This window comes from Podarcis liolepis (genome assembly GCF_965112155.1).
Source record: "Podarcis liolepis genome assembly, chromosome: 7".
NCBI classification, from domain to species: Eukaryota; Metazoa; Chordata; class Lepidosauria; order Squamata; family Lacertidae; genus Podarcis; species Podarcis liolepis.
The window spans coordinates 42,616,530-42,641,683 of record NC_139561.1 but is presented as its reverse complement, the minus strand read 5'-3'; the positions used below and the strand labels follow the sequence as shown (position 1 = coordinate 42,641,683).

Sequence of the window (25,154 nt, the reverse complement as noted above, 5' to 3'; positions counted from 1 at the left end):
TAAAGTGGCAGAAGACTGCTTTAAATGTATGGGGTAGATGCAGCCTGCATCAGATTGTGGTGTTCAGCATCTCAGCAGGACATGCTTCAGTTGCAGGGATGTTGATGGACTACAATTCCCATCATCTGTGGCTGTTGGCAGGTACAGATTGGAGGGGTTGGCCTGTCTTGTTACCTGGGCATGATTTGGGGGGCTCCACGTGTGAGAGTAGAAGAAGAAAGTGTGAGAAATCCAGCCAGGGCCACAAGGACCTTCAAGCCCCCCAGTCCCAGCTGTTTAAGGCCTTCCACCCTGAGAACAGAATTCCAGGTGCAAATTGCCTCCTTCATTGCCCCCACCTCCCAGTGCAACCAAAGAAAGCATCCTGATAGTGACTTCTCCTCCTGAGGAGGCTATGTGAGGCTCAGCTCCACAGACTTAAGACTCCTGAAAGGCTAGCAGGTGTGCTTATCAACCATGATGATTCCCTGCTATATCTTGCTGCTGCTTCTAAAGCTAGCAGGCACCTGGGCTGCTCAAGAGGGAGAATGCAATGAGGCCTGGACTCCTGTGACTAAAGGACCAGAGCAGCTGGAGTCTAGAAAAAGAAACCTGTTGGTTGTACAAGAGAGAAAAGATGCAAGGAGAGATGGGCATGCCCTGGGAAAACAAATTCCCAACCTGAAGTGGAAGGAAGAAACCCAAACACTTGAGCCAAGTCCGCCTGAGGATCTTGTAGGGGAGGACCACCAAATTAAAGAAGGTCCCTCCTGGCAGCAGGGCCCTTGCCCCAACAATGGAGGCCCTCAGCAGTGGTGCGGCAGCTGGATGGTGAAAACCAGCTTGATCTGTGTTTTGGGGCTGCTGGCCCTGGTGGGCAATGGGACCATCATCACAGTCATTGCCTCCTCTGTGTCCGGCTGGAGTCACAGCACTCGCCTGGTGCTGTTGTCCTTGGCTGCGGCCGATACCGCCCTGGCAGTGCTAGTTGTGCCCCTCAACCTCTACCGTAGCTTGGTGGTGGGGCCGATGGCAGAAGAAGGGGAGGCGTCGTCCTGCCGGGCGGTGGCCTTCATCAACTGCTGCATTTTTGGGGCTTCCCTCTACTCCTTGGCAGGTGTCTCCCTGGAGCGCTACGTGGCCATTTTCTACCCTCTGCACTATAGGCGCCTGCTGAGCCACAGGAGGGTCGTCCTCCTCATCACCGCTGCCTGGCTCCTGCCGGCCCTTCTGCTGGTGCCGCTGGCCGTGCCGGGCCCAGGAGCCTTGCTCCAAGTTCGCTTCTCGGCCTCAGCCCTGCTGTGTGAGCCAGACTACGGCTCAAACACCATCTACTCCCTCTTCATAGCAGGCACCATTTTCTGCCCTGCTGCTGGGACCATCACTTTTGCCAACCTGTGTCTGTGGCGGGCAGCCCGCTCCCAGTGCCAGCGTGGGAAAGGTGGCAGGGCCCTTCCAGCGAAAGAGGCAGGGCCGAAGATGCGCTGTGTGCTGCCGTTGGACGCTGCAGCCCGCATCCTCCTGCCTGTCGTCATCGCCTTCTATGTCTGCTGGGTGCCCTGCATCGTCACCATGCTGTACAATGGTGAGTGTACAGAGAGGGGGTGGTTGCTGTTCTGGGGATCCAAAGCAAACCGAAAGCAAGAGGGGCAGGGGTGGGGGCTGGCTAGCAATTCATATGCGCCTGGATACACTTTGATATAATTACTACCAGCAGGCTCTTGCCAGACGCTGAAACAAAAACAAAATAAAAAAGATGCTGCAGTTTTGAAATCTGGGGTCCAAATCAGTGCAGTATTGAAAGGTTCAGTCTGCTATCTGAAACAAAATGATATCTAATTACATCCAAACATAGATGAAAACTTGCTTCTTGAGCTCTGGAACCAGCATGCAAAATTTGGATATGATATCCTAAGAGGTGCTCAGACGCATAGCAATCAGACAAACAAGTTTCCAAAATATATGGTACAAAATAATGAAAATGCAATACATCTCACAACGCATGGGGAGATTACGACCAGGATCTCAGTAAGCAACACCTGGAGAACAAACTGTTGATGGCCAATTTCAAAGGCTGATCTGCTCTCCCCTTCTCAAGGGTTTTTTAATCTTTAAATTTGACATGGACCAGTCCCAAAAGAGGACTGTCCTCTGACAGCAGTTCAAACAAAGAAACTTCCTCTGCAAAGTAGGGCCATGGGCACTCTTATTGCTGCCTGAGGCTCTCCCCACTTCCAAGTACTAGATGCTGTATTGGTTAACTCTGCAGCAATTTGTACTTCATTGATTGAAAAGCCAAACTGATTCAACAGAGAGAACGCAAGCATAATTGTTCTAAATAGGTTATCTACAGTTTGAAAAACACTTCAGCAGCTGCAACGTCTGATTTGCTGTTCCCCATCCTGCAAAGAAACATAAAGAACTAAAAGTCTGTCTGGATGCAACAACAGAAAACATGTCCCCAAACTATGGGAGATAGTCTGTGTTGCAATTAGGACACAGTCATTGTTGTTGTTGTTGTTGTTTAATCGTTTAGTCGTGTCTGACTCTTTGTGACCCCATGGACCAGAGCACGCCAGACACAGTCGTTACATACACATATACACCCACACCCCATTCCCTAAATACTACAGTGCATTATTCACAAAGATTTCCCACAACAATGTGGTCTAGAAGCTTGCTTAAAAACAAACAAAAAACGACTTTGACCTCATGTACCAAACATGTTTACTGCAATGTTTACTTGTTTAAAACTTGTTTGGCATTAGGTAATTTGATCCTAGAAGGATGGATGAGGTTGGGCGAGTCTTTGCATGGAGGTCTAGAGACTGAGGTAATTAAGCACTACAGTTTCAATCAAATTTCTGACATTGCTGGGTAGATTTTCCTCTTTCCAAGCAGTAAGGCATGTGTGTCTGTGGATGGCATTTCAAGAGTAGGGATGGGAGGGATAGAGAAACTAGTAGGAGTCAGTGCTGAGACTGTTACCTGGAAGTAGAGATGGGGGAGAAATTTGATTTGCTTCAAATTTAAAGGCAAACCTACCAAATCCACACATTCTGAAACAATTTGCGAACTGAAACACTGCCTCCCTTTTGAAATTCACTAACTTTTGCAATCCGTTTCTCCATCTGAGTAACGTGTAGAAAAGTGCATATTCTAGGGTACATGGTGGAAATGGCACGCAAAAATAACACATATAACTGCTTTGCAGAAATGTGTGTATGGTATTTGACAAAATTGCAAAACAAAAATTGAGTATATTAGGAGAAAATCGCATTAAATAGCTGGTGGATTCTCATGAAGACTTTAAGAAAATAATATTAATCTGCAAACTGGTGTGAAGTTCAGTGCAGAAGGGAATTTAAGATGGGTTAATTTCAGTTTCTCATTTTTCCAATTCACCCAGCCCTACTTGGGAGTAAGCTCTGTTAAATTCAGAGGGACTTAGTTCAAAATGATCATGTATCCAAACTGAGTTGGTGTCATAGAAGATGGGCTTGCAGGCAACATGGCGGGGGCAGAGAAGGCTTATCCATGATTGGAGTGAATAGGGTACTCCCCTTCCAACCTCAGTCTGCCCTCTGCCAGCCCCCACCAGCCTGCCTTCTTACTTACCCATAACCAGTCCAGAGGGTGGTCCTGCCTGTCAGTTCTCCTCTTCCTCCTCTGTCTCAGCATTGCCCTTTACTGAACTGAGCAGAGGGACAAAACTGGAATGAGTTTGCTCTGCCTGCCTTTGACTTTGGCTCCATGTGCTCTTGGACTCCCTGTCTTATGCCTTACCTGTCCCAAGGTGCACCATCTATCAATGCTCCTTACCTGCTATATATTGCTGCAGACATCGGAGGAGGCACTTCATCGATAGAAAACTGCCTTATACAGAGTCAGACCATTGGTCAATCTAGTATTGCTTGTGGTAGTGACTGTCTGGGATTTCACACAGTGAGTCTTTCTGTGCCCTACCTGGAGATGCCAGGGATTGAACCTGGGACCTTCTGCATGCAAGGCAGATGCTCTACCACTGAGCTATGTGGTAGAAGATCTGCTCAGTGGTGACACGTAGCAGAGCTTTAACTGAGCAGCCCACATGGCTGGGAACTTCCTTCCAGTGGATATAATACAGGAGCCTTTAAGGATCATACAAAATCTTTGGGGATTTTGGTTGCTATGAAATACATTTTTATTTCACCTGGCCTCCCCAGAAGGATAACCCAAGCCTGGTCACTGTTAATTTTGGAGCACTATAATGTTATTTTAATAGGATTTTTGCTTGGTTTTCTTAATATATTGCATTGTATTTATTTCTATCCTGTACATCACTCATTAGAGGTTCTTTTGAACATAAAGCCATTAAGAAATAATGCTGTGAACTGCCCTGAGATCTAGAGATGAAAGGCAGTATACAAATTTTATAAAGAAATAAAAGAAACAAAAAGAAATATTCTAAGATAAAGAATGAAATAAATGCATTGCATCCTCCTGGCTAAAACATGTCTTCCCTGTGCTGTCTCATTCCAGCTATCACCCACAAACGAGTCCATGGATGGGTTGAGATGGTGGCCTTGTGGCTCCCCATAGGCAGCGGCTTCCTCAACTGCTTTGTCTACTTCTGGACCAACAGGAGCTTCCGGCACAAGTTCCAGAAGATCGGGCATAAGCTGTGCTGGCCCTGCTATAAGGCCACAGAGGACCAACGGTGGCAGCGGCAGCAGCAGCAGCAGCCGCAGCAGGAGCTCCCTACCGTCAGTGCGGCCGTGAGCAGCATGACCTCCCCCTAAGGCTCCTCCTGCAACATGAGTCTCCCAGCATTAGCTTTTCCAAGAAGGCCAAGCCAAACTGTAACAAACCAACACCCATCCAGGCTCTCCTTACTTAGTCTGGTTTGAGGAAACCTTGCTGCAGCATGAAGGCCATTCCTGGTGCTCATCTGCATGTATCTTTTGGGAGAGACATGGATGCCTAAGCAGTTGGAAGGGCAGTTCTGGAAACAGCCATGCCAGGAAGTGATTCAAGAGAGGAAACTCAGTGTTTTACTTGGCTGGGTTTCCACTTGGGGGTTATTTTTGTGACTGGCTGTGCTGAACTAGGCTCTAAGCTGAGGAGGCCAAGGAGCTGGGGACGAGTGCTGTGCCACATCACGCCCTGACGCGCCTGCTCCCACTTTTCAGAACTGCTTCGCCAAAACATTGGGTGGTTTGCCCCACCCCAAAAAAGCACCAGGCAACTGCTGGGAAGTGGTGGTAGAGCAGCCGCAGGCAAAAGTTGTACAAGGGATGTAAAAGGAAAGCAAGGGTCACTGGAACATCAAGTTGAGCAGAGAGCTGCCTCTCTCCCCCCCCCCCATTTATATTTCTATCTCTGTTCTCTCTTTCTATTCCTCCTCTCTTCACCATTACAAACACTGCGGCAACCATTTTGTTCCCCCAGACCCACGGAAAGGAGACTTGGTGGCGAGGAGAGAAACCCTTTTAAAAATAATAATAGTAATAAAATATGAAAAATGGTAAGGGTCATGGTGACTATTTTAATGCTCCTTTAGCAGCCAGACTCTGCCATCCGCTTGAATTTTAAGAGTAGGGTTTTAGCTAATGGTTTCCCTCCTCCAGTGTGCTGGGCTGTTGTTGACAGAAAAACACGTGTGGGAGACCCATGGTCACGTTTCGTAATAGCCAAGGCTCATGATGAACCGAGGAAGAAATTGCCATGAAATGAAAACATCTGTGAAGTTCATCTGAGCTGACCTACCCTGTAGGGTCTCCCCCCCCCTTTTTTTTGGCATGTTGAATTGGCCACAGGTCCCATACCAGACCTCAGAACATCTTGGAATCTCTTCATCTCAAGCAGAAGCGGAAAACCTTTGTCCCTCTGAACGCTGCTAAGCTTCAACTCCTCCAGCCCTGGAGAGCAGGGCCAGTGGGAGTCTGGAGGTCCAAAGGCTCTCCACTCCTCCTCTAAAGAGATGGACCAGGATGCAGTGGGTTAAAACAGAAGACACGTGCCAGCGCTTTCACAAGACTGCAAACCCCGCTAAAAAAGACCACCACTTGGATTCAACTCATCCCACAGGGGTGGAAAATGCTTGGGCAACTAGTTCCTTGTTCCCAGAAGCCATGATATAGCATGTAGCACTCCTGTGACTGTTCGTGTTTTTACAGCAGAATTCGACCCTCCCTCCCTGTATCCTGTTGCTGCCCAGTCAGTTTTTACATAACCTTGTCTCTCCCTGCCCCACATCGCTCTCTTCTTCTTAACTATTTTATACACTAGTTTTTAAATGATTCAGAGTGAGAACAGAGAACTGAAGAGATCAACGTCTCTGAATGAAGAGATCAAGGTTTCTGATTCAATTGCCTCCCCCCCCCCCTTAAGATCCTAGCAGTTACAGACACGCAGAAACACAAGCCATTACATAGAGAGTGACTAATTCTCTTCCTTGGGAAACTTTTTCCCTCTCTAAGTAGGCATTTTTTATTTCTTTTTTTTTTTGCAAAAAGGCCAGTGGCGGGTGGGGTATTGGGGCAAACTTGTTACAGAATTTTCTTCTGCTGCAACAAAATTGGACTAATATCTCAGGCAGGGCTTCTGTTCAGAAAACTAGCTGTGTTCGTGATGGGATGCCAAGAGCCCTCTATTTGTTTTCCTCCTTTTTCACCTGCAATATTCCTACCCTCTCTCTGTGTGTGTGTGTGGGGGGGTCCTCTCCCCCACTCTGTAGCTGTTATGCAGCAGCGATTATGCGAAATAGCATGTTTGTATCTGATTTGCTTAAAATAGCCATATTGAGAGTATTATTGTTTTTTTATGTAAAGAAAAGAAAAGCAGCATGAAATGATCCAAATCTACTTTGTAAACCCAAACCTCTCTCTAAAACTATCCCCCTCTGTTTTATTGTTTTCCAAGCCTTTTAAAAATCCTTTTGTGGCTTGGAGTTCTGTGTGTAAGTAACAATCCTTTCTCTCTCCACCCTCCCCCTTTTCTTTCTGATCTGTAAGTGTTGTGTTCCTTGGAGAAAATTTATTAAGTTATAATTTAAAATGATTAAATAAAAATAAAGATTTTTGAAATAACTTTTGAATTCTGCGTCCTAATTTTTATTTTCTACTGGCACTGTCAAAGGCCCTTGGGTTGCTCCCCCCTCCCCCATGCCAGTAGTTTGGGGGATGGAGGGAGAATTGCCAGCATAATTTCCTGGCCCTGTTCCTCTGCCTTGACAGAAGCCTATTGTGCAGGATTTGACATGGTGAAGCTTTTCCTGACATGCGGATGGGGGAGAAAATCTCAACTTCTGGATGGCAGCATGTCAGTGGGCTGTGAAAGGCAACAGAGCAGGTTGAGAAAATGCCATTGGCAATCTCCTCTGTGCTGCTGTTTTTCATTCCTTTCCATTATATTCTTCCCCTTTAGAATACAATATTGCCCAAGAACAATTTTGAGTGACGTTGCATTTGTAGGTGGGGGGTGGCTGTTGGAACACTCTGTAGAACTCAACTGAGCCTTTCACTTCCTGGTCGCTAAGCAGCAGAGTTCACTCAGTCTCCTGACACTATAGCTCATGTGAGGTCTTATACAGCCTCATAAAAACTGCTAATGGATTTCTCTCCCTCACTCAACAACATTTCCAGGGTGGCAAATTATAAAATGTGGTGGCAGAAAATGCAAATACAATACAGGAAAACCATTATAAAAATGACAGGGAGTTAATTCAGTGTGTCAGAATATAACTCACTGCTGTGTACATGGGGTCCCCACTTGGGTATCAGAGCACCAAGAACTATGTCTGGTCCATATGTGTGAAAGAGAGAAAAATGGCCACCTTTCCCTAACCTGCTGCCCTCCAGAAGCTTTGGACTACAATTCCCATCAGCCTCAGCAAACAGCCATTCTGGATTTTTAGGTTTGGATGTTTAACGGATGTGCTGTTGCTGTTTGTCTATATATATATATATATATATATATATATATATATATATATTTCACGGTTGTTAGCAGTTTATTTATTTTTATTGTATTTTTATGTACTTTGTGGTGTGGGTGTAAAAAAAGAAGCAGCAAGGGGTAAGTAATAAAAACCGATGAAGCACACTTTGCTACTTCTGTGAGTTCCAGCAATGTTTAGTATACACACAAGATGGTACTGATAAAACATTTTATTGAGTCCTGGGTACAGGCAGCTGACTACTTAAGAGACTGCTGAGCACTGGCCACCCTGGCTGGGACTGATAGGAACTGGAGTCCAACAGCATATGGAGGGCCTGGATCAGGTTTCCCACCCCTGACAGAGTGGTAAGCTGGTAATTTACTCCCCACAGAGCCTTCCCAACCACCCCCTGCTCATTGGCAGAGAATGTGGCTTCTCTGAAGAAGATCCCCATTTCAATCTCATCCATCTCTGGTTAAAGGACCTTAGGTAACAGGAATCTGAGGCAAAAGATCTTCATTGCTGGTGAGGGCCCTCCAGGTGTTTCAGACTACAACTCTCATCAACATCAATGGTTAACTTGGCTGATGTTGATTGGGGTTCTGGTCCAAAACATCTGGAGGACACCAGGTTACAGAAGGTAGACACCAGGTTATGGGAGGTAGACAGCTTCTGTCTATGTGGGTGACGACCTTGGTTCGGAGCTCGTTCACATTTCATCTGGCATGGGAAAGGTCCCTGCAGAGCCTTTGTCCAATGGCTCCCCTTTTCTGGCAAGCTGGTCCCCATACACCCACCATTGGTCTGTAGGATTTGGTTCTTTGAACACAGTGGGAATCCCCAGCTGGCTATAATCCCTTGGCTCCTGGATCATGTTGCCATCAGTCCATGAAACACGGGCAGCAGTCTCCCATTTCCTGCTGGTACTTCTTGTTGAACATCTCAATCTGCAGTGGGGAAAAGTGGTTCTTCCAGTCTCCAACAATACCTAAGAAGAACACAAAGGCATTGTCTGGCTGGGTCAGAGCACAGCAGACATCACCTTGTCCAGCAACATCTGGCCAGAGGCAGCAATTAGTGACTGAGGAGTGTGGGAAATGCAGATAGTGGATGCCTGTTTTATCTCGACAGGAATGGTGCTCTGCAGAACAGGGGCAGCCACACTAGCAGCCTTGCTCTGAGTTACTGCAGAGCAGGCTTCTGAGAGGGAACATGCAGGAGAAACTCTGCCACAGACTGCAGCAAACTAATACTGGGTTTGTTTTGAAGGAGCACAGAGCAGGGAGCAGCAGCTTTGCTGCAGAAGTTCCCACTCGCCCAGCCCTCCTTGTCTCCCCACCCACCTTTCCGCATGAACTGGCTCTTGCTTGGATCCATGATCTCATGAGGGACGAGTGTACCATTCACCATGGTGTTGTTTCTCATGGAAGCAAAACTACAATGCTTTTGGATGGAAGCCATCTGGCCTGGTTGTAAAGGGCAGTCAAGAAAGGCGCTCAGTCGCTCCACTGAGCCTTCCAGATCCTGGGGAAAGGGCAGGCAAGGAAATCCATTTTAGTTTCTCATTTTCCCCAATCTTAAGTTCAGTTCTGTGCATTTCTGCATTAGTGTGAGATTTATATTTTAAGAATGAAAATTCACCGGCATTTTAGCTGTGAATCCCAATACACACACGTTTCTATGCAATTTTGCCTAATATAAACATTTTTTGCAAAGCGGCTTTCTCTTAATATAATGCATGTCATTTTCAGTAATGTAATCATTTTAATGTAAGCTTTACTCAGGTTGGTGCATTTTTTTGGACCTTCCTTGTCTTGAGAACTGCGCTGCAAAATTCAGAGAAGTGCGGATTACAAAAGATTGCTGCTTCAGTTTGCGTATTGTTTCAGAACGTGCAAACTGAATTGAATTTATCTCTTATCCTTACCCTGGGATCACAGAAGTGAGGTGGACCTTACAGGCTACATCCAGCTGTTGAGAGACACATAAAACACTCAAGGCGCAGGCCTGGGACACTCATTTGCCCCCGGGCAAATCAAGATGGGTAGGTGCCCAGGGTCTCACTGGCACTGAGCTTTGCAGCATGTCCAGCTACTCTGCAAAGTTGGGGTATTTTTTAAAGCTAGAAAAGGGAACAGAGGAAGCTTATACCTAGTTAGACCATTGGCCCACCTAGCTCAGTATTGTCTACACTTACTGGGAACAGCACTCAAGGGTTTCAGGCAAGGATCTCTCTCAACCCTACCTAGAGAGGCCGGGGATTGAACCAGGGGCCTTCTGCATGAAAGGCAGGAGCTCTGCTGCTAAGCTATGGCAAAACAATACAGGGAATGTAGCTCCCTGATACTGTCTATACATTGATTAGCAGAGACTCTCCAGAGTTTCAGATGGGCCTTCCTCAGCCCCACCTGGAAACGCCACGGATTGAACCTGGAGTCTTCTGCATGCAAAACAGGGTCTCTGCTGCTAATCTGCAGCCCTTCCTCAAGCATCACCATCCAACCTGTTCCCTGAGCTGCCTGCATGAACCTGTCACTCCAGGGCAATTGCTCACACCCACCCTCCCAAACCAAGACTTCCCACCTGCTCTCCAAACAAAAGGCCCACAGACAAGGCTGCATCAACTTAACCACCCATATCATGGGGGGGGGGGCTAGGGCATGGGTAGGCAAACTAAGGCCCGGGGGCCAGATCTGGCCCGATTGCCTTCTAAATCCGGCCCGCAGACGGTCCAGGAATCAGCGTGTTTTTACGTGAGTAGAATGTGTGCTTTTATTTAAAATGCATCTCTGGGTTATGTGTCGGGCATAGGAATTTGTTCATCCCCCTCCCCAATATATTCCGGCCCCCAACAAGGTCTGAGGGACAGTGGATCGGCCCCTGCTGAAAAAGTTTGCTGACCCCTGGGCTAGGGGAAATCACCTGATGCAGTTCCTCATAGGTGATGTAGAAAACATCCAACTCCTCCTTGCAGCTGAGCCAGCCTCTGGTGTGTTCAAACCAGGAGCCATAGTGCACTGTGTGGGACAGGACAGAAGAGATGGGTCAGAGGGGGAAAGCAGCGCCTTTGCCTTCAACATTGCATTAATCTTTCTCAGTCTGGGGCGACCTTCCGAGGGCCACATGGCAGCAGTGGCAGGACCAGATGCAAAAGTGGTTGAGGTAATGACTGTAAATGTTACCTTTATACAGAGTAGGCTACTTTCAACACACAACGCTCTAACCTCCATCCACAAAAGCAAGTGGCATGATCAAAATTCAAGGACACATTCCAGCCCAGCAAAAACACTCTGGGACTGGTGTGGAGTGTGTTTGACTGGGGAGAGTTCCAAGGGCCACATAGAGAGGTTCTGGGTCTGATGTTTTCCATCCCTGCAATAATGCCAGCCAGCCAGTCTACAGGTCTCCCTGGAGGGTAGGGTCCATTCCACCCTCATGCCCTTTGCTGAGATTTCAGAATGTGGTTAATCCATCCAGTGGCTCTGGCTCATTTAAGCAAAGGTAAATAAGCAAAGTGTGCAATGTTGCTCTGAATCAACAAATCTCCCCTAGTAATGCAGGGAACAGACTCCCCATCTAAAATAGGAAGAATCAAAACCAGTGATCTGGCACAGTTGGATTTGCCGAATAGAATAGAATAGAATAGAATAGAATAGAATAGAATAGAATAGAATAGAATAGAATAGAATAGAATAGAAAGTGTACTGTGCCTTTAACATTAGTGGTGTGACAGGCAGAAGTTCCATAGGTGCAAGGATCCTTCCTATTCTCTGTCACAGCAAGCTGTCTCAACTGGATTTCTGATTAAATAAAGGCGGTCTCAATAACTTCCAGTTCAAGCAAGTTAGAAGCTGGGTTTATTTAGGGGTTCTTCTTTTCAGAACTGCCACTTTGCAATGACTAAAATCACACAGCTCCAAGGCTTTGCAAACTGCAGTGAACTTTGCTAGGATCAAAAGGGAAACCAGACCTCTGCTGTCCTGTGGGTGTTTGCTAGAAAAGTGTTTCATAAGCTCATATTAAAAGGGCAGAAGTTCGGGAAGGTATCCAAGCTAACACAGCTGGAAATTTAAGAAGCTACATTCCCTTAGAGTGACCCTCCTGGAATCTCAGTACAAACCTCAGAGGGCAGAAATCAAACAGCTGCTTATTATGGTTTCATATTTGTGGAAGAATTTCAGTTACTATTTTAAATTGTTTTAAAATGGAGGCCAGACTTCCCCAAAATGTTTTATTTTTATTTATTTATTTTTCAAAAAACAAACAAACTGGATTTCAAAGAGAAAAAGACACTACTGGTAGCAGTAGGGATCCCAGATTGTAGTAATAATATGACACTTCTAGTGGTACTAGAGATTCCAAATAGAAGCAGTAAGTTGTAGTAGTACTAAGATTGTACTGGTAGCATTATAGATCCCAGAGTAAAATAAAAATGCGAGCAAATGTAAGGTTTACAAACAGGCAGTATTGGTAGCAGCAAAGATCCCAGATAGCACACAGGGAGAGAAGTTATATGTTCTTTTACTGTGTTATTGTGACCTTAAATCTCAGCTTTTATGAGTTTCCTCATGGCTTTTTAGCAGCAATGATGACACTGGAGGGAACTGAATTTCTGTTGCTGCAGGTAGCATCATTATGGGCCCAGCCCTCAGTGCTGCTGGGTATTTAAATGACGCCAGGGCACAGGCCCACGGTGCAAATTTGCATAAAATTTGTATATGCTAATTTACAGGTACAATTTCAAAATCAGGCCAGATTCCAGAGGTGGGAAATACAAACTCTGCCTTTTGCTTACTCTGAGGAATGGGATGCTAACAGGTTTTCCAGGGCCCAGTACACTGTGGATAGGGCCCTCTGCAACTTAAGGTGACTGGGGTCTCCATGACACTCTGTGTCTTGCAGCGCACCCAGCTGCCCTAGGAAACACCCTGGGCACAGTGTTGCTGCCAAGAGAAATGACCCAGCAACTAGTTTAGAGAACAGATGAGAAAGATGTGAAGTTTATAAAATTATGCACAGCACAGAGAAAGTGGATAGAGAAAATGTTTTCCTCCCTCTCTCTCAATGCTAGAGATCATGGATGTCCAATGAAGCTGAATGTTTGGAGATTCGGGACAGACAAAAGAAAGGACTTCTTCACGCAGCGCATTAAACTATGGATCTCGCTCTCAAAGCGGGCAGTGGTGGATGGCTTTGAAAGAGGACTCGACACATTCATAGAGAATATGGCTCTCCACAGTCAGAGGCAGTGATGCTTCTGAATATCAGTTGATGGAAAGCACACAGGAAGGGAGAGGGCTCTTGTGCTCAGGCCGCTGGAAGGTTACCCAAAGGGAATGTGCCCCTCGGACAGAAAAAGGTTCCCCACCCCTGGGCTACACTGACAGGCTCTCCAGGGTTTCAGACATGTGTCTCTTCTGGAGGTGCTGTGAATTGAACCCAGGACCTTTCACCACTGAACTTTGGCCCTTTCTCTATTAGGTAGAAGTATCTGTACCATCTCAAAACTACATATTCCCAGGTGGCTCTGGGGTGTGTGTGTGATTGAAGCCATGATAGTTAAGGCATTGTTAGGCAGGCAGCCCAAATGACACCTGTGACGCAGAGATGCCCCACCTGACTCACACACCTGTGCCATCCAAGAAGTTGAGGAGGAACTCATCAAAGGTGCCAGGGTCAGGGAAGAATTTGGCCATCCTGCAGAAGTGATAGAAGGACACAGCAACATCTTTGGGGTTTCTGGTCAGGTGGATCACCTGCTGGAGCAAATGAAGAGGCAGAAGGCACACGCCAACACGACACAGCCCAGGTGGAAAGGATGAAAAGCACGCCTCCCTTTTCCTCCCCCTCCATAACAAGAGCCAACCAACCAGCCCCACAATGGCCACCTCAGTGCCTCTGGGAAGCCCACAAACAAGACCCTCCTGCTGCGGTTGTTCCCCAGGAACTGGTGCCCAGAGGCATACAATATATGAATCTAGAGACTGCATAGAGCCATCATGACTAATAGTAGCCACGGATAGCCTTATCCCCCTTGAAGTTGTCTTAACTCCAAATTTTAAAGCCATCTAAGGCTGCATACAAACCATAGTGTTTAAAGCACATTTCCAGGATAAACTGTAGCTTACCCTGCATAGAATTAAAATTCCCAGCACCCTTAACAAACTACAGCTCCCAGGATTATTTGGAGGAAGTGTCCTTTAAATGTATGGTGTGCATGCAACCTAAGCGGGCAAGGCTCTTGCTATATTCTCATTCCCCACCCCTTTTACAAAATTCAATGAAATTTGTAGAAAATAAAATAAAATACAAAACACAAAGTGTTGTCTTCCAGGGCAAATACATGTAAGCATGTTAAGTCTTGTATGTACCGTAGTCATCCACATGACATCAAAACAGACTTGGAAAATGTTTTACATTACAGATTAATCTCACATCCATAGGGTATTCTTCAGTCTAAAGTATTAAGATAATTTCTCCATAGTGGCTGCTGTGACTGAGACAGAAGGAATCCAGCTGTACTGTTGTTAATAAACGACATGAATCAAGACCATACAGAGTCAAAACCCATCTTTCTTCTTATTTTTTTGAGAGTGCTGCTGGTTGCCAATAAGTTTCCTTAAGTTAAAATGCCTGGTGGGAAATCTTGGAGAGCTGCTGGCAGTCAAGTCTTGATGACTAGGGGTGGGGAACCCCTTTTGGCCTCAAGGGTTGCATTCCCTTCTGGGGAGACTTCTGGGGGCCACATGCCAGTGGTGGGCGTGGCAAGAAGCAAAAGTGGGTGGGGCAAAGGGGTGTAAGTTTTACCTTTGAACAGTAGCATAATTTCCACACACATTCACGTGCCCATCTCTTCTCTCTATCCAGCCAAGCAAGAGTTCAAGGATATATTCCTGATGAGCAAAAACACCCAACGAGGGTGGGCAGCAGGGCCAGTGAGGGGGCATGGCTTAGGGAGAGCTGGTGTGCTGCGGGGAGCGGCCCAGGGGCCAGTTAGAGAGGCCTGAGCTTTCCCATGCCTTGAAAAAGGAAGCTGCTTATGTTCCAACAGAAGGGAATGGCCAAGGGGCTCAGGAGGAAACAGCCATGAAGGCTGCTGCTGCCGCCACCCCCGGACATCTGCCGCCTGAGACGGTTACCTAATGGTAGGGCCAGCCCTGTCCTGATGCCATGAGAAATATGGCCAAGTATGGGATCTCCTTGCACATACCTTGGGCTTAGCTTTCCTCAGAGAAGCTGATAACACACGGTAGGGCAAATGGGTGGTGAGGAGGCGAGGTCCTTCTGTCTCCTGGAGAATCTTTGAGAAGTAAGTGTGCTCCAGCCATGGGTTCCGGGTCCAGTTGGGGATGTTCTTGGCAGGCTGAGGGTCTCCTTTGCTGTAGATTAAGGTCAGGATCTCCTGCATCCAGGTGGTGCCTAGAGGGGAGGACAAGAACATCAGCAGGGGAAGGCCTCTGACCTCCAACCACTGCATGACCTCCAGGGACAACCTCATTAATGGCAGGCTTGTTAAATATAAGGACTGCAGTTGTTTTTGTTGCAAGGAAGAAGGCTTCTTCATATAGGGTTACAGACTACCGAAGGCAGTCTTTGGTCCACCTTTGGTCACATCCACACTATACATGTGAAGTACAAATGAGTTCCACCAAAGCAAATGAGTTCCACCAAAGGATCCTGGGACCTGTAGTTTCACCCCTCACAGAATAACAGTTTCCAGGAGTCACCATCCTGTTGCAAAACTGAGCCACTGGTTAGGCCACTGGTTCCATGCAGCTTTGAAGGCCAAAGTGTGATGCTGGGACCAGCCCACTGCTATGAACCTGGAGCAACCCAATGTGCCAGGTGATGACCATGATTAAAATCAAGATGGACTCCCTCTTTGCACTGCCTGGGTTTTCACTAGACACCACCTATCTCCCACACTCAAAGTTATCACACTATCTTTTTTAAAAAAATATTTTTTTATTAACTTTCTTTTCTGTCATTACAAATACCTCATATCAATAACATACATATTACACATCATCACCCCTTCCCTCCCGGGCTTCTTTCAGCTTCCATTTCTGGTTTGTTACCCCCTTACTGCATGCTGCTATTTCTTACAATCCACTATATCATTTCTTCATTATTTTAAATGTTCTCTATCAATAAAGATGGGAGTGTTTATTTAAATCCTGTCATCAAGTCAATGTTTTTTCTTTGTTTCTGCAAATATGTTATAAAAGGTTCCCACTCTTTTTCAAAGTCACTGTTGTCCTTTTCCCGTAGTCTATCCATCAGTTTTGCCAGTTCCGCATAATTCATCAGTTTCTCTTGCCATTGTTCATTTGTTGGAATTTCTCTAGTCTTCCAGTTTTGTGCTATCAAAATTCTGGCCGCTGTAGTAGCATACATAAATAATGTCCTTTTCTCTTTCGGCAGATCTTGACCTAAAATACCTAACAGGAAGGCTTCTGGTTGTTTAAAAAGTTATCACACTATCTAAGGATGGGTGAGACATTTGGTTTGGTTTGCATTTTACCACAAACTTTTCTAATCTGCAAATCTCAAACAGCATGCAAATGAAAACAGAGGTATCTTTTGAAATTCGTCCTTTTCTCAATTTTGCAGTGCAGTTTTCTAAGCAAATAAAGTGTACAGTTCAAAATGCTGAGCCTTATGTGGCTCATGTCCACAATAACCTCCTCTCCCCACAAGAACTTACCTGGACCCTACGATCGTTATCTGAGGCCCTTCTTTGTGTGCCCCCATCACAGGAGGCTTGGAGGGTGACAACACACAAACAGGCCTTTTCAGTGGAGGCCCCCCGTTTGTGGAATGCTCTCCCCAGAGAGGTACACCTGGTGCCATCTTCATACTGTTTTAGGCACTGGACAAAGACTTTTCTTTTCCCCCCTTGGATTTCCCCCCTCTGATTTGAAGGATGCCATGGCCTCTTTTTGTGGGGTGAAGCTTGTAGTCCTGCCTTTTTGTTTGTGTTTTTAGTCTTTTATTTGAATTGTTGTGTTTTTAGGTTTTTATTGTTGCTTTTAATTGGTTTTAATGTAGGTTGCTTTGAGTTACTTGGTAAGAGTACAATAAATAATAACACAAAACTGTGTACAGAAGTGAAAGTGTGCCTAAAACTCCACATACTAATGAGAATAATATAGAAAGATGCCTATGAAGGGGAAATTGCTTGCAAAAGCCTTCATGTAAAGCAAAATTGCATATATATATATATATATATTAGGAGAAATGTACACTAAGTACACATTTGCCCCACACATTTAAAACAGAATCATGCCACTTTAAACAGTCATGGCTTCCTCCAAAGAGTCCTGTTTCGTCAAGTTTCTTAAGGGTGCTAAAAATCATTAGGAGGCAATTATCCCAATTGTTCACCTCCCTCCCAGAGTTCCCTGTGAAGAGGGATTGGTTGTTAAACCACTCTGGGAATTGTAGCTCTGGAAGAGGAAGAGGAGTCCTTTAACAGAAGGGCCCAGATTCAGTCCCCAGCATCTCCAGGTATGGCTGGGACAGAACCTTCACTGAAATCCTGGAGGGCCGCTGCCAGTCACAGAAGACAACACTGGACTAGATAGACCAAGCTCTGACAGTGTAAGACAGCTTCCTATGCAGCTAAGAGATATTTGTGGCTCAGGGGTACAGCATCTGCTTTGCATGCAGCCTGTCTTAGCTTCAGTCCTGAGCATTTCCAGATAGACCTGGGAGAGAGAGGCCCCTGCCTGAAACCCTGGAGGGCCCCCATCAGCTCAGTAGACCAGTGGTCTGACCAAGGCTGTATACAAACACTCATTTAGCCGCAATCCATATCTAGCCTGTACCTAACCTGTTGTTTCTTGCAAAACACCCCATTCTGATGTGCCGTCCCCTAAATAAACCCTACCGTATTTACTCAGGTCTAATGCGCCATGGAATCTAATGCACCCCTCGATTTTTGCAACGTAATAAAGGTGAGCATTAGATTCAAGTAAATATGGTAATTAAAAAGGAAGAAGAAGGGTGACCTAGCTATGTTTCAAACTGGCCATTTGTACACAGAATAAAGCAACTCCCTAAGTTCCTGTTTCAGCCCAATGCTTTTGCTGCAGACAGAAAGGAGGGCAGGAGGTCCGTGAGCCTCTGAGGGGCTTTTCCCTCCACTGCCCTGCCTCACACAGCCCTTACCTGATTTGGGGTAGGTAACCAGGAGGACATCAGCGCTGCGGAACTGGAAAGTGCTGGCAAAGTTCAGGGACGCCTGTGTGTGGAGATGGCCAGGCAGGCTGAGGCCGGCAAAAGTCTCCGTTACATCCAGCCTGTACATATTTGCTGGGTTGCAGCAGTGTGTGGGGAGAAAAGCAGCAGCAGGCGCGGAAAGGAGAGCTCCCTTCTTCCTCCCCGCCCCAGACTCCGGGCTGGGGGGCGGAGCGAGGGCTTCAGAGAGGCTGCTTCTGTTTAAGACTCGCATTTTGTGACTTGTACACTCTTTACTCTCTTAACTTAAGTTACCCCCCCCAAAAGCCAGCGTTCTAGTTTTTGTGTGTGTGTGAATGACATTCGTTGTGAATGTAATTGTGCAGCTAAACAGCTTGCAAGCCTTGCTGTGGTCTGTTTCATGAGAGAGAGGATGATGGCAATAAATCTGCTAGACTTTAAAGAAGCAGCAAGACTCTTTTGTTGCTTAGGTAGCTGGGTGCCCCTGATATAAGCGCAGAAACCAGAGGCGGGGGGGGGGCTGATTGCGTCATCCGTGTGCCTCTCTCTGCAAATTAATTTTACAATGTGCTCAACACGCTCTTTGGTACAGCGAAGCTCATGGGGCGACATGATGCCTGCAAATACAGTGGTACCTCGGGTTACATATGCTTCAGGTTACATACGCTTCAGATTACACACTCCACTAAGCCAGAAATAGTGCTTCAGGTTAAGAACTTTGCTTCAGGATAAGAACAGAAATCGGGCTCCGGCAGCGCGGCGGCAGCAGGAAGCCCCATTAGCTAAAGTGGTGCTTCAGGTTAAGAACAGTTTCAGGTTAAGTACAGACCTCCAGAGTGAATTAAGTACTTAACCCGAGGTACCACTGTAATGCAATAATTTTGCATCACAGAAATCACAGAACCCGAAAGGCCCTCAAAGATCACCTGGTCCAAACCCATCAGTGCGGGAAATCCAGTTCAATTGCTACCCCTGGCATATGGTTATCCAGCCTTTGTTGCCGCATCCTGTAAAGCTCTCCATACCTCTCCCAGCGATCAGAAGTCCCGGAAGAGTTTTGCTTCCTTTGGATGAAACAGAAGAAGATATTTAGGGGGTGCCTCCAAATGACATTTTTTTTTTTTTTTTATAAAATTTTTATTGGTTTTACAACATTTTTAAGAAAAACAGACAAACACTAAAAATGACAAACATACACGTATAGTTTCAAACATGTTTTCATAAACCTCTTTTCTTGGACTTCCCCATACCCCCCCTCTCTGCATCCCAATGTCCATAGTTCAACTAGCAACTCCCAATTGTTACTTTCCAATCTCTATCATCTTAATCCTCTTTTATAATCTGACCTTATATCCCTGTACCCCTTTGTTTCTGGAAACCACGGCATTTTAGCATTCATTAAGTTTATAGTAGTCCTTAAGATAGCTTTTGAATTTTCTCCATTCTTCTTCCACCGTCTCTTTTCGTTGGTCACGGATTCTGCCTGTCATCTCGGCCAGTGTCATATAGTCCATCACTTTCATCTGCCATTCTTCCAAAGTGGGTAAATCTTGTGTCTTCCAATACTTTGCGATGAGTATTCTTGCTGCTGTTGTGGCATACATGAAAAAAGCTCTATCTTTCTTTGTCACCAATTGGCCGACAATGCCCAAGAGAAAGGCCTCTGGTTTTTTAGGAAAGGTACATTTAAGTACCTTTTTCATTTCATTATAGATCATTTCCCAGAAGGCCTTAATCTTCGGGCATGTCCACCAAAGGTGATAAAAGGTACCTTCAGTCTCTTTACATTTCCAACATTTGTTATCGGGCAAATGATAGATTTTTGCCAGCTTGACTGGGGTCATGTACCACCTGTATACCATTTTCATAATGTTTTCCTTTAAGGCATTACATGCCGTAAATTTTATACCGGTGTTCCATAACCATTCCCAGTCAGCTGACATAATGTTATGTCCAACATCCTGAGCCCACTTAATCATAGCCGATTTAACTGTTTCATCCTGTGTGTTCCATTTCAACAACAAGTTATACATTCTAGATAAATTCTTAGTATTGGGTTCTAACAGTTCGGTTTCTAATTTTGATTTTTCCACCTGGAAACCGACTTTCCTGTCCTGTTTAAAAAATTCCATTATTTGGCGATATTGGAACCAATTTTCTACTTTATGCTTCAATTTCTCCTGACTTTGTAGTTTGAACTTATCTCCATCCCGTTCTAAAATTTCCCAATACTTCGGCCATCCGACCTCCATATTGAGTTTCTTCACTGCTTTAGCCTCCACTGGTGACACCCATCTAGGGGTTTTGTTTTCCAATAGATCTTTATATCTTATCCAAACATTAAACAATGCTTTTCTGACAATGTGATTTTTAAAGGCACTGTTGACTTTATCATACCAAAGATATGCATGCCAACCAAAAGCGTTATTGAAACCTTCCAGATCCAAGATGTCCGTGTTCTCGAGGAGCATCCATTCTTTGAGCCAGCAAAAAGCTGCTGCCTCATAGTACAATTTTAGGTCCGGCAGGGCAAAACCCCCTCTTTCTTTAACATCTGTCAATATTTTAAATTTAATTCGGGGCTTTTTGCCCTGCCAGACAAATTTCGAAATATCTTTGTGCCACCTCTTAAAACATTCCATCTTATCAATAATCTGCAAGGTCTGAAACAAAAATAACATTCTAGGCAATACATTCATTTTAATTACTGCAATTCGGCCTAACATTGACAGTTTCAAATTTGACCATATTTCTAAATCTTTTTTAATTTCTGACCAACATTTTTCATAGTTGTCCTTATACAAATTCTGATTCTTAGATGTTAAGTAAACCCCTAGGTATTTGACCTTCTTGACCACAGTCAAACCTGTTTCCTCTTGAAATTTCTCCTTTTCCATATCTGTTAGGTTTTTCCCTAAAACTTTGGTTTTTTGCTTGTTCAACTTAAATCCAGCTACCTGGCCAAACTGTTGTATTATTTCTAAAACCTTTTTCGTACTAGTGTTTGGCTCTTGCAAAGTCAATACTAGGTCATCTGCGAACGCTCTTAACTTATAATGTTTAGCTCCGACCTGCACACCTTTGACCTGCTGGTCATTTCTTATCATATTCAGCAACACCTCCAGAACTGAAATAAAAAGTAATGGGGAAATCGGGCACCCCTGTCGTGTTCCTTTTTCTATCTTAAGTTCCTCAGTCACAACATTGTTTACAATCAGTTTGGCTTTTTGTTCAGAATATATTGCAGCCATACCATTCTCAAAACCCTGACCTACCCCCATCCCATGAAGATTCTTCCTCATAAAACTCCAAGAAATATTGTCAAAGGCTTTCTCCGCATCCACAAAGATCAATACTGCTTTAGTGTTTATATTCACCTCTAGCTTTTCCAAAATATCTATTACATTCCTTACATTGTCTGCTAGATGTCTTTTAGGGAGAAAGCCTGCTTGGTCTTTATGAATCTTCTCCATCAAGACTCTTTTGAATCTTTTTGCCAAAATGTCTGCAAAAATTTTGTAATCCACATTAAGCAGAGATATTGGGCGGTAGTTCTTGAGTTGGGTCTTTTCAGTCTCTGACTTTGGTATGAGTGAAATATATGCCTCTTTCCACGATTCAGGTGCCTTTTTTCCCTCAAGGATCTCATTACAAACTTCTCTTAGTGGTTGAGTCAACCATTCCTTCAGCGATTTGTAGTATCTGGAAGTCAGTCCATCTGGTCCCGGAGATTTGCCCAGTTGCATATTCTGAATGGCAGCCTCTACCTCTTGTTCTGAGATTCTCTGGTTCAAATCCATCTTACTTTGATGAGAGATGTTTTGTAGTCCATATTTTCCGAGGAATTTGTCTATATCTTCTTCATTTTGCGGGCCTTGGGTGTAGAGTTTTTTAAAATAACTTAAAAAGCAATTTCTGATTTCATTGGGTTTGGATATGTTCTTTCCATCCACCTCTAGGCTTGTAACTGTATTTAGTTTCTGCCTTTTCTTCAGTTGCCATGCCAAAAGTTTGCCACATTTATTTGCTGATTCAAAAGTCTTTTGCTTCATTTGCCTTATCTTCCATTCAATCTCTTGGTTCATCAATTCCATATATTGTGTTTGATATAATTTGATCTCTCTTAAAATGTCCTGAGACTTTGGTTTTGTTCTTAATTTCCTCTCTCCTTCCTTTATCATTTCCAGAATCTTCTCTTTTTTCTCATTTTGTTTTTTCCTCTTTATTGAGTTTTGTTGAATCAAAAATCCTCTCATCACCGCTTTACTTGCGTCCCAGATCACTCTTTTCTCCACGTCGGTCCTCAAATTTATTTCAAAATAGTCTTTTAGGGTCTTTTGGGCCTTCGTGAGAATCTCCTTATCTCGAAAGAGGGTGTCATTCATTCTCCATCTAAATTGACCAGTTGTTGTGAGTTTCATCTCCATCTTCACGGCGTTATGGTCGGAGCAAGTTTTTGGGCAGATTTCCACTTTCTTAATCTTTGGAGCCATTCCACTAGTAACCCAGATTTGATCGATTCTGGTCCAGGTCATCATTGCTTGGGAGAAAAAGGTTCCCTCTCTCTCCAGAGGGATCCTTGTTCTCCAAATATCTATCAAGTCCATGTTTTCAGTCATTTCGAAAAAAGTCTTAGGGAGTCTCCCTTCTTTGGTGACTGTAAGTCTTTGTGCCTTATCCATATTGGTGGAGACCACGCCATTCATGTCTCCCATAATTATCATATTGTAATCCAGATAGTCCATCAAAGTTTCATGAAGTCTCTTAAAGAAGTCGGATTTGCCTTCATTTGGTGCATAAATTCCAACAACTAAGAATTTTTCTCCTTGTGCTTGTATCTCCACAGCCAGATATCTCCCTTGTTCATCTTTAAATATCATTTTTGGAGCCCATTTCTCCTTCACATATATTACAACTCCTCTCTTCTTAACTTTGTCTGATGAAATAAATTCTTGTCCTAGCCTTTTGTTTGAAAGTAATCTCCTGTGGGCTCTGGTTATGTGAGTTTCTTGTAAGCATATCAAGTCCAATTGTTCTCTATTCAATATATGAAATACTTGTCTTCTCTTCAAAGGCCCATTGAGCCCATTACAATTCCAACTAAGGAATTGCAGAGCCATCTTGTTATTTTCCTAAGGCTCCTCCAACAGCTCCAAGTTGTTGCTCTTCTTCTGATGGTGGTGGTTTTTGTCCAAACGAGAGATTCAGGATATCCAGTGCTCTCCTCTGTTCTGCAAGTGCGTCCACAGTCCCCTTCTGTAAGTCCTCCTGGTATCTTGCCAAAAATTTGTCTTTATCTTGAATTGTCTTTATGACATTTTTGTTCAGGGTTCATCGTGATTTACTTGTGCAAAGCTTACTCAGTGGTTAGACCACAGTCCCCTCCAAACAGGTGGGTTTTTGCAGGTGTATTCCTACAACATGCTGTCGATTCAACAGTGGTACATTATGATGGATGCATAGTTGAAGATCAATACGCCACTCTTTTTTAAAAAACTATTTTTTATTAAAGATTTTTAAAAAGTATGTGCATTGTCATTTTCAGGTTGTAAAGTCTTTTCTACAGATCAGTTACATTTGATAGGAGTCACAGTCAAGACATCATTCTGCTTTATTAGTTGTACTGTAATGCTTCCCCAGCGTTAATGCATCCTTGACATCTGGAGGAGCACTCTTGCACTGTAGTTTAACAAAAGCAGGACAACAACAACAACCCAGCAGGAAAGGCAATGATTGCCCTTTTGGAAAGGGCTGCACCTCCATGGTAAAGCATTGCTTGGCATACAGATGGACCAATGCTCTGACTCAGTATAGGAAGACTGACCTCCCTATGTTTCTTGAGGAAGGGCGTAGCTGAGCGCTAGAGAGGACACCTGCCTTGCATCCAGAAAGTTCACTTTTCCTTCCTTGGTATATCCAGGTAGGGTATAATAAGACCCCTTGCCTGAAACCCCGCAGAACTGCTGGCCGTCTATGTTAACAGATCTGAGCTAGATGACTCGCATTCTGTGTTTCCATGTGTGTCCCTTCTGGAACGAAGCATGTGTATTGGTTTGCTTGATTCCTTCTTTATACTTTTATTTTATTATTAAAATTTGTATACAGCCCTTCATCCGAAGATCCTCAGGCAGTTCACATCGTAAAAATGCAGAATAAAGCCACGTAGCACATAATAAAAGCAAAAACAAAGAAAACAAAGGACATAATCAGCCAAAGGCCTGGTTGAAGAGGAAAGCTTTTTCCCGGCACTTAAAGATGTATAATGAAGATGCCAGGCGAACCTCCCTGGGGAGAGCATTCCACAAATGGGGAGCCACTGCAGAAAAGGCCCTTTCCTGAGTTGCCACCCTCCGGACCTCTCATGGAGGGGGCACATGAAGAAAGGCCTCAGATGATAAATGCAGAATCTGGGTTGGTTCTTATGGGGAGAGGCAGTCCTTGAGGTATCATGGTCCTGAGCCGTTTAAGGCTTTATAGGTCCAAACCAGCACTTGGAATTGGACCCAGAAGCTAATTGGCAGCCAGTGCAGTCAGGACAGGATCTGTGTAATATGCTCAGACCATCTTGCCCCAGTGAGCAACTTTCACTCCCAGTCGGTGCCTTGATCTATTTCCATGAAAATGACATTGTTGGATTGGGTATTTAACTGCCAAGTGTTGTGCAAACATGCACACAAACACATAATATGCATTATATGCTGTACCACAGAGTTTGCATGATTGACTGCTATATATCAAATTCCTTGGGTGGGGGGAGCTTGTAAAAAGTCCAAGTCCAAGTAAGGGCCAAAAGTATATAATACATTTAAAAGCAAACAAGCAAAACTGCTGCACGTAGCACTTCACCTATGCACACCCACACACCCCGGGTCTGTTTCCCCTCAATGTGAAATTGAAGACCACAAGAGAGTCGTGAACTCCATTTTCAGAAGGAACAGTTTGCAAAGTGTGCACAAATTTAAGGCTTGTGGTTGTAGAAATGCAGGTCAGAGAAGCGGAAGTGGAGGTGGAGGCAATTCTGATAATTATGCCCACAATCTACAAGAAAAAG

General features: G+C 44.7%; 2 protein-coding genes across 3 annotated transcripts; one reads left to right on the top strand and one right to left on the bottom strand.

Moving 5' to 3' along the window:
• Positions 1–807: 807 nt before the first annotated feature.
• On the top strand, positions 808–6,635 carry LOC310711133 (putative G-protein coupled receptor 21; the record flags this gene model as incomplete). Its single annotated transcript, XM_083512602.1, has 2 exons — positions 808–1,564; positions 4,501–6,635. The coding sequence occupies 2 exons, from the start codon at positions 808–810 to the stop codon at positions 4,758–4,760; spliced, it is 1,017 nt and encodes a 338-aa protein (XP_083368728.1). The 3' UTR covers positions 4,761–6,635.
• A 1,478-nt stretch (positions 6,636–8,113) lies between these two features.
• Positions 8,114–18,285, bottom strand: LOC310711631 (sulfotransferase 2B1-like). Of its 2 annotated transcripts, none has more exons than XM_083513815.1 (6): positions 18,074–18,285; positions 15,111–15,319; positions 13,530–13,659; positions 10,823–10,917; positions 9,244–9,424; positions 8,114–8,888 (listed from the first exon to the last, which is right to left on the bottom strand). In XM_083513815.1, exons 1-6 carry the CDS (start codon positions 18,210–18,212, stop codon positions 8,782–8,784), a joined length of 861 nt encoding a protein of 286 aa, XP_083369941.1. In that variant the 5' UTR covers positions 18,213–18,285; the 3' UTR covers positions 8,114–8,781. The 2 variants fall into 2 exon arrangements, with proteins under 2 accessions (XP_083369941.1, XP_083369942.1); XM_083513816.1 differs by having other exon boundaries at positions 13,530–13,656; positions 18,074–18,283.
• Between the last annotated feature and the right edge of the window lie 6,869 nt (positions 18,286–25,154).

Excerpts from the sequence above, each read along its gene's own strand:
- LOC310711631 (XM_083513815.1), bottom strand. The coding sequence starts at position 18,212 with ATGTACAGGCTGGATGTAACGGAGACTTTTGCCGGCCTCAGCCTGCCT. Across the intron at positions 15,320-18,073 it reads GGTTACCTACCCCAAATCAG|GCACCACCTGGATGCAGGAG; the intron begins GTAAGGGCTGTG and ends CCTCCCCTCTAG. Across the intron at positions 8,889-9,243 it reads GAGCCAGTTCATGCGGAAAG|GTATTGTTGGAGACTGGAAG; the intron begins GTGGGTGGGGAG and ends TGTTCTTCTTAG.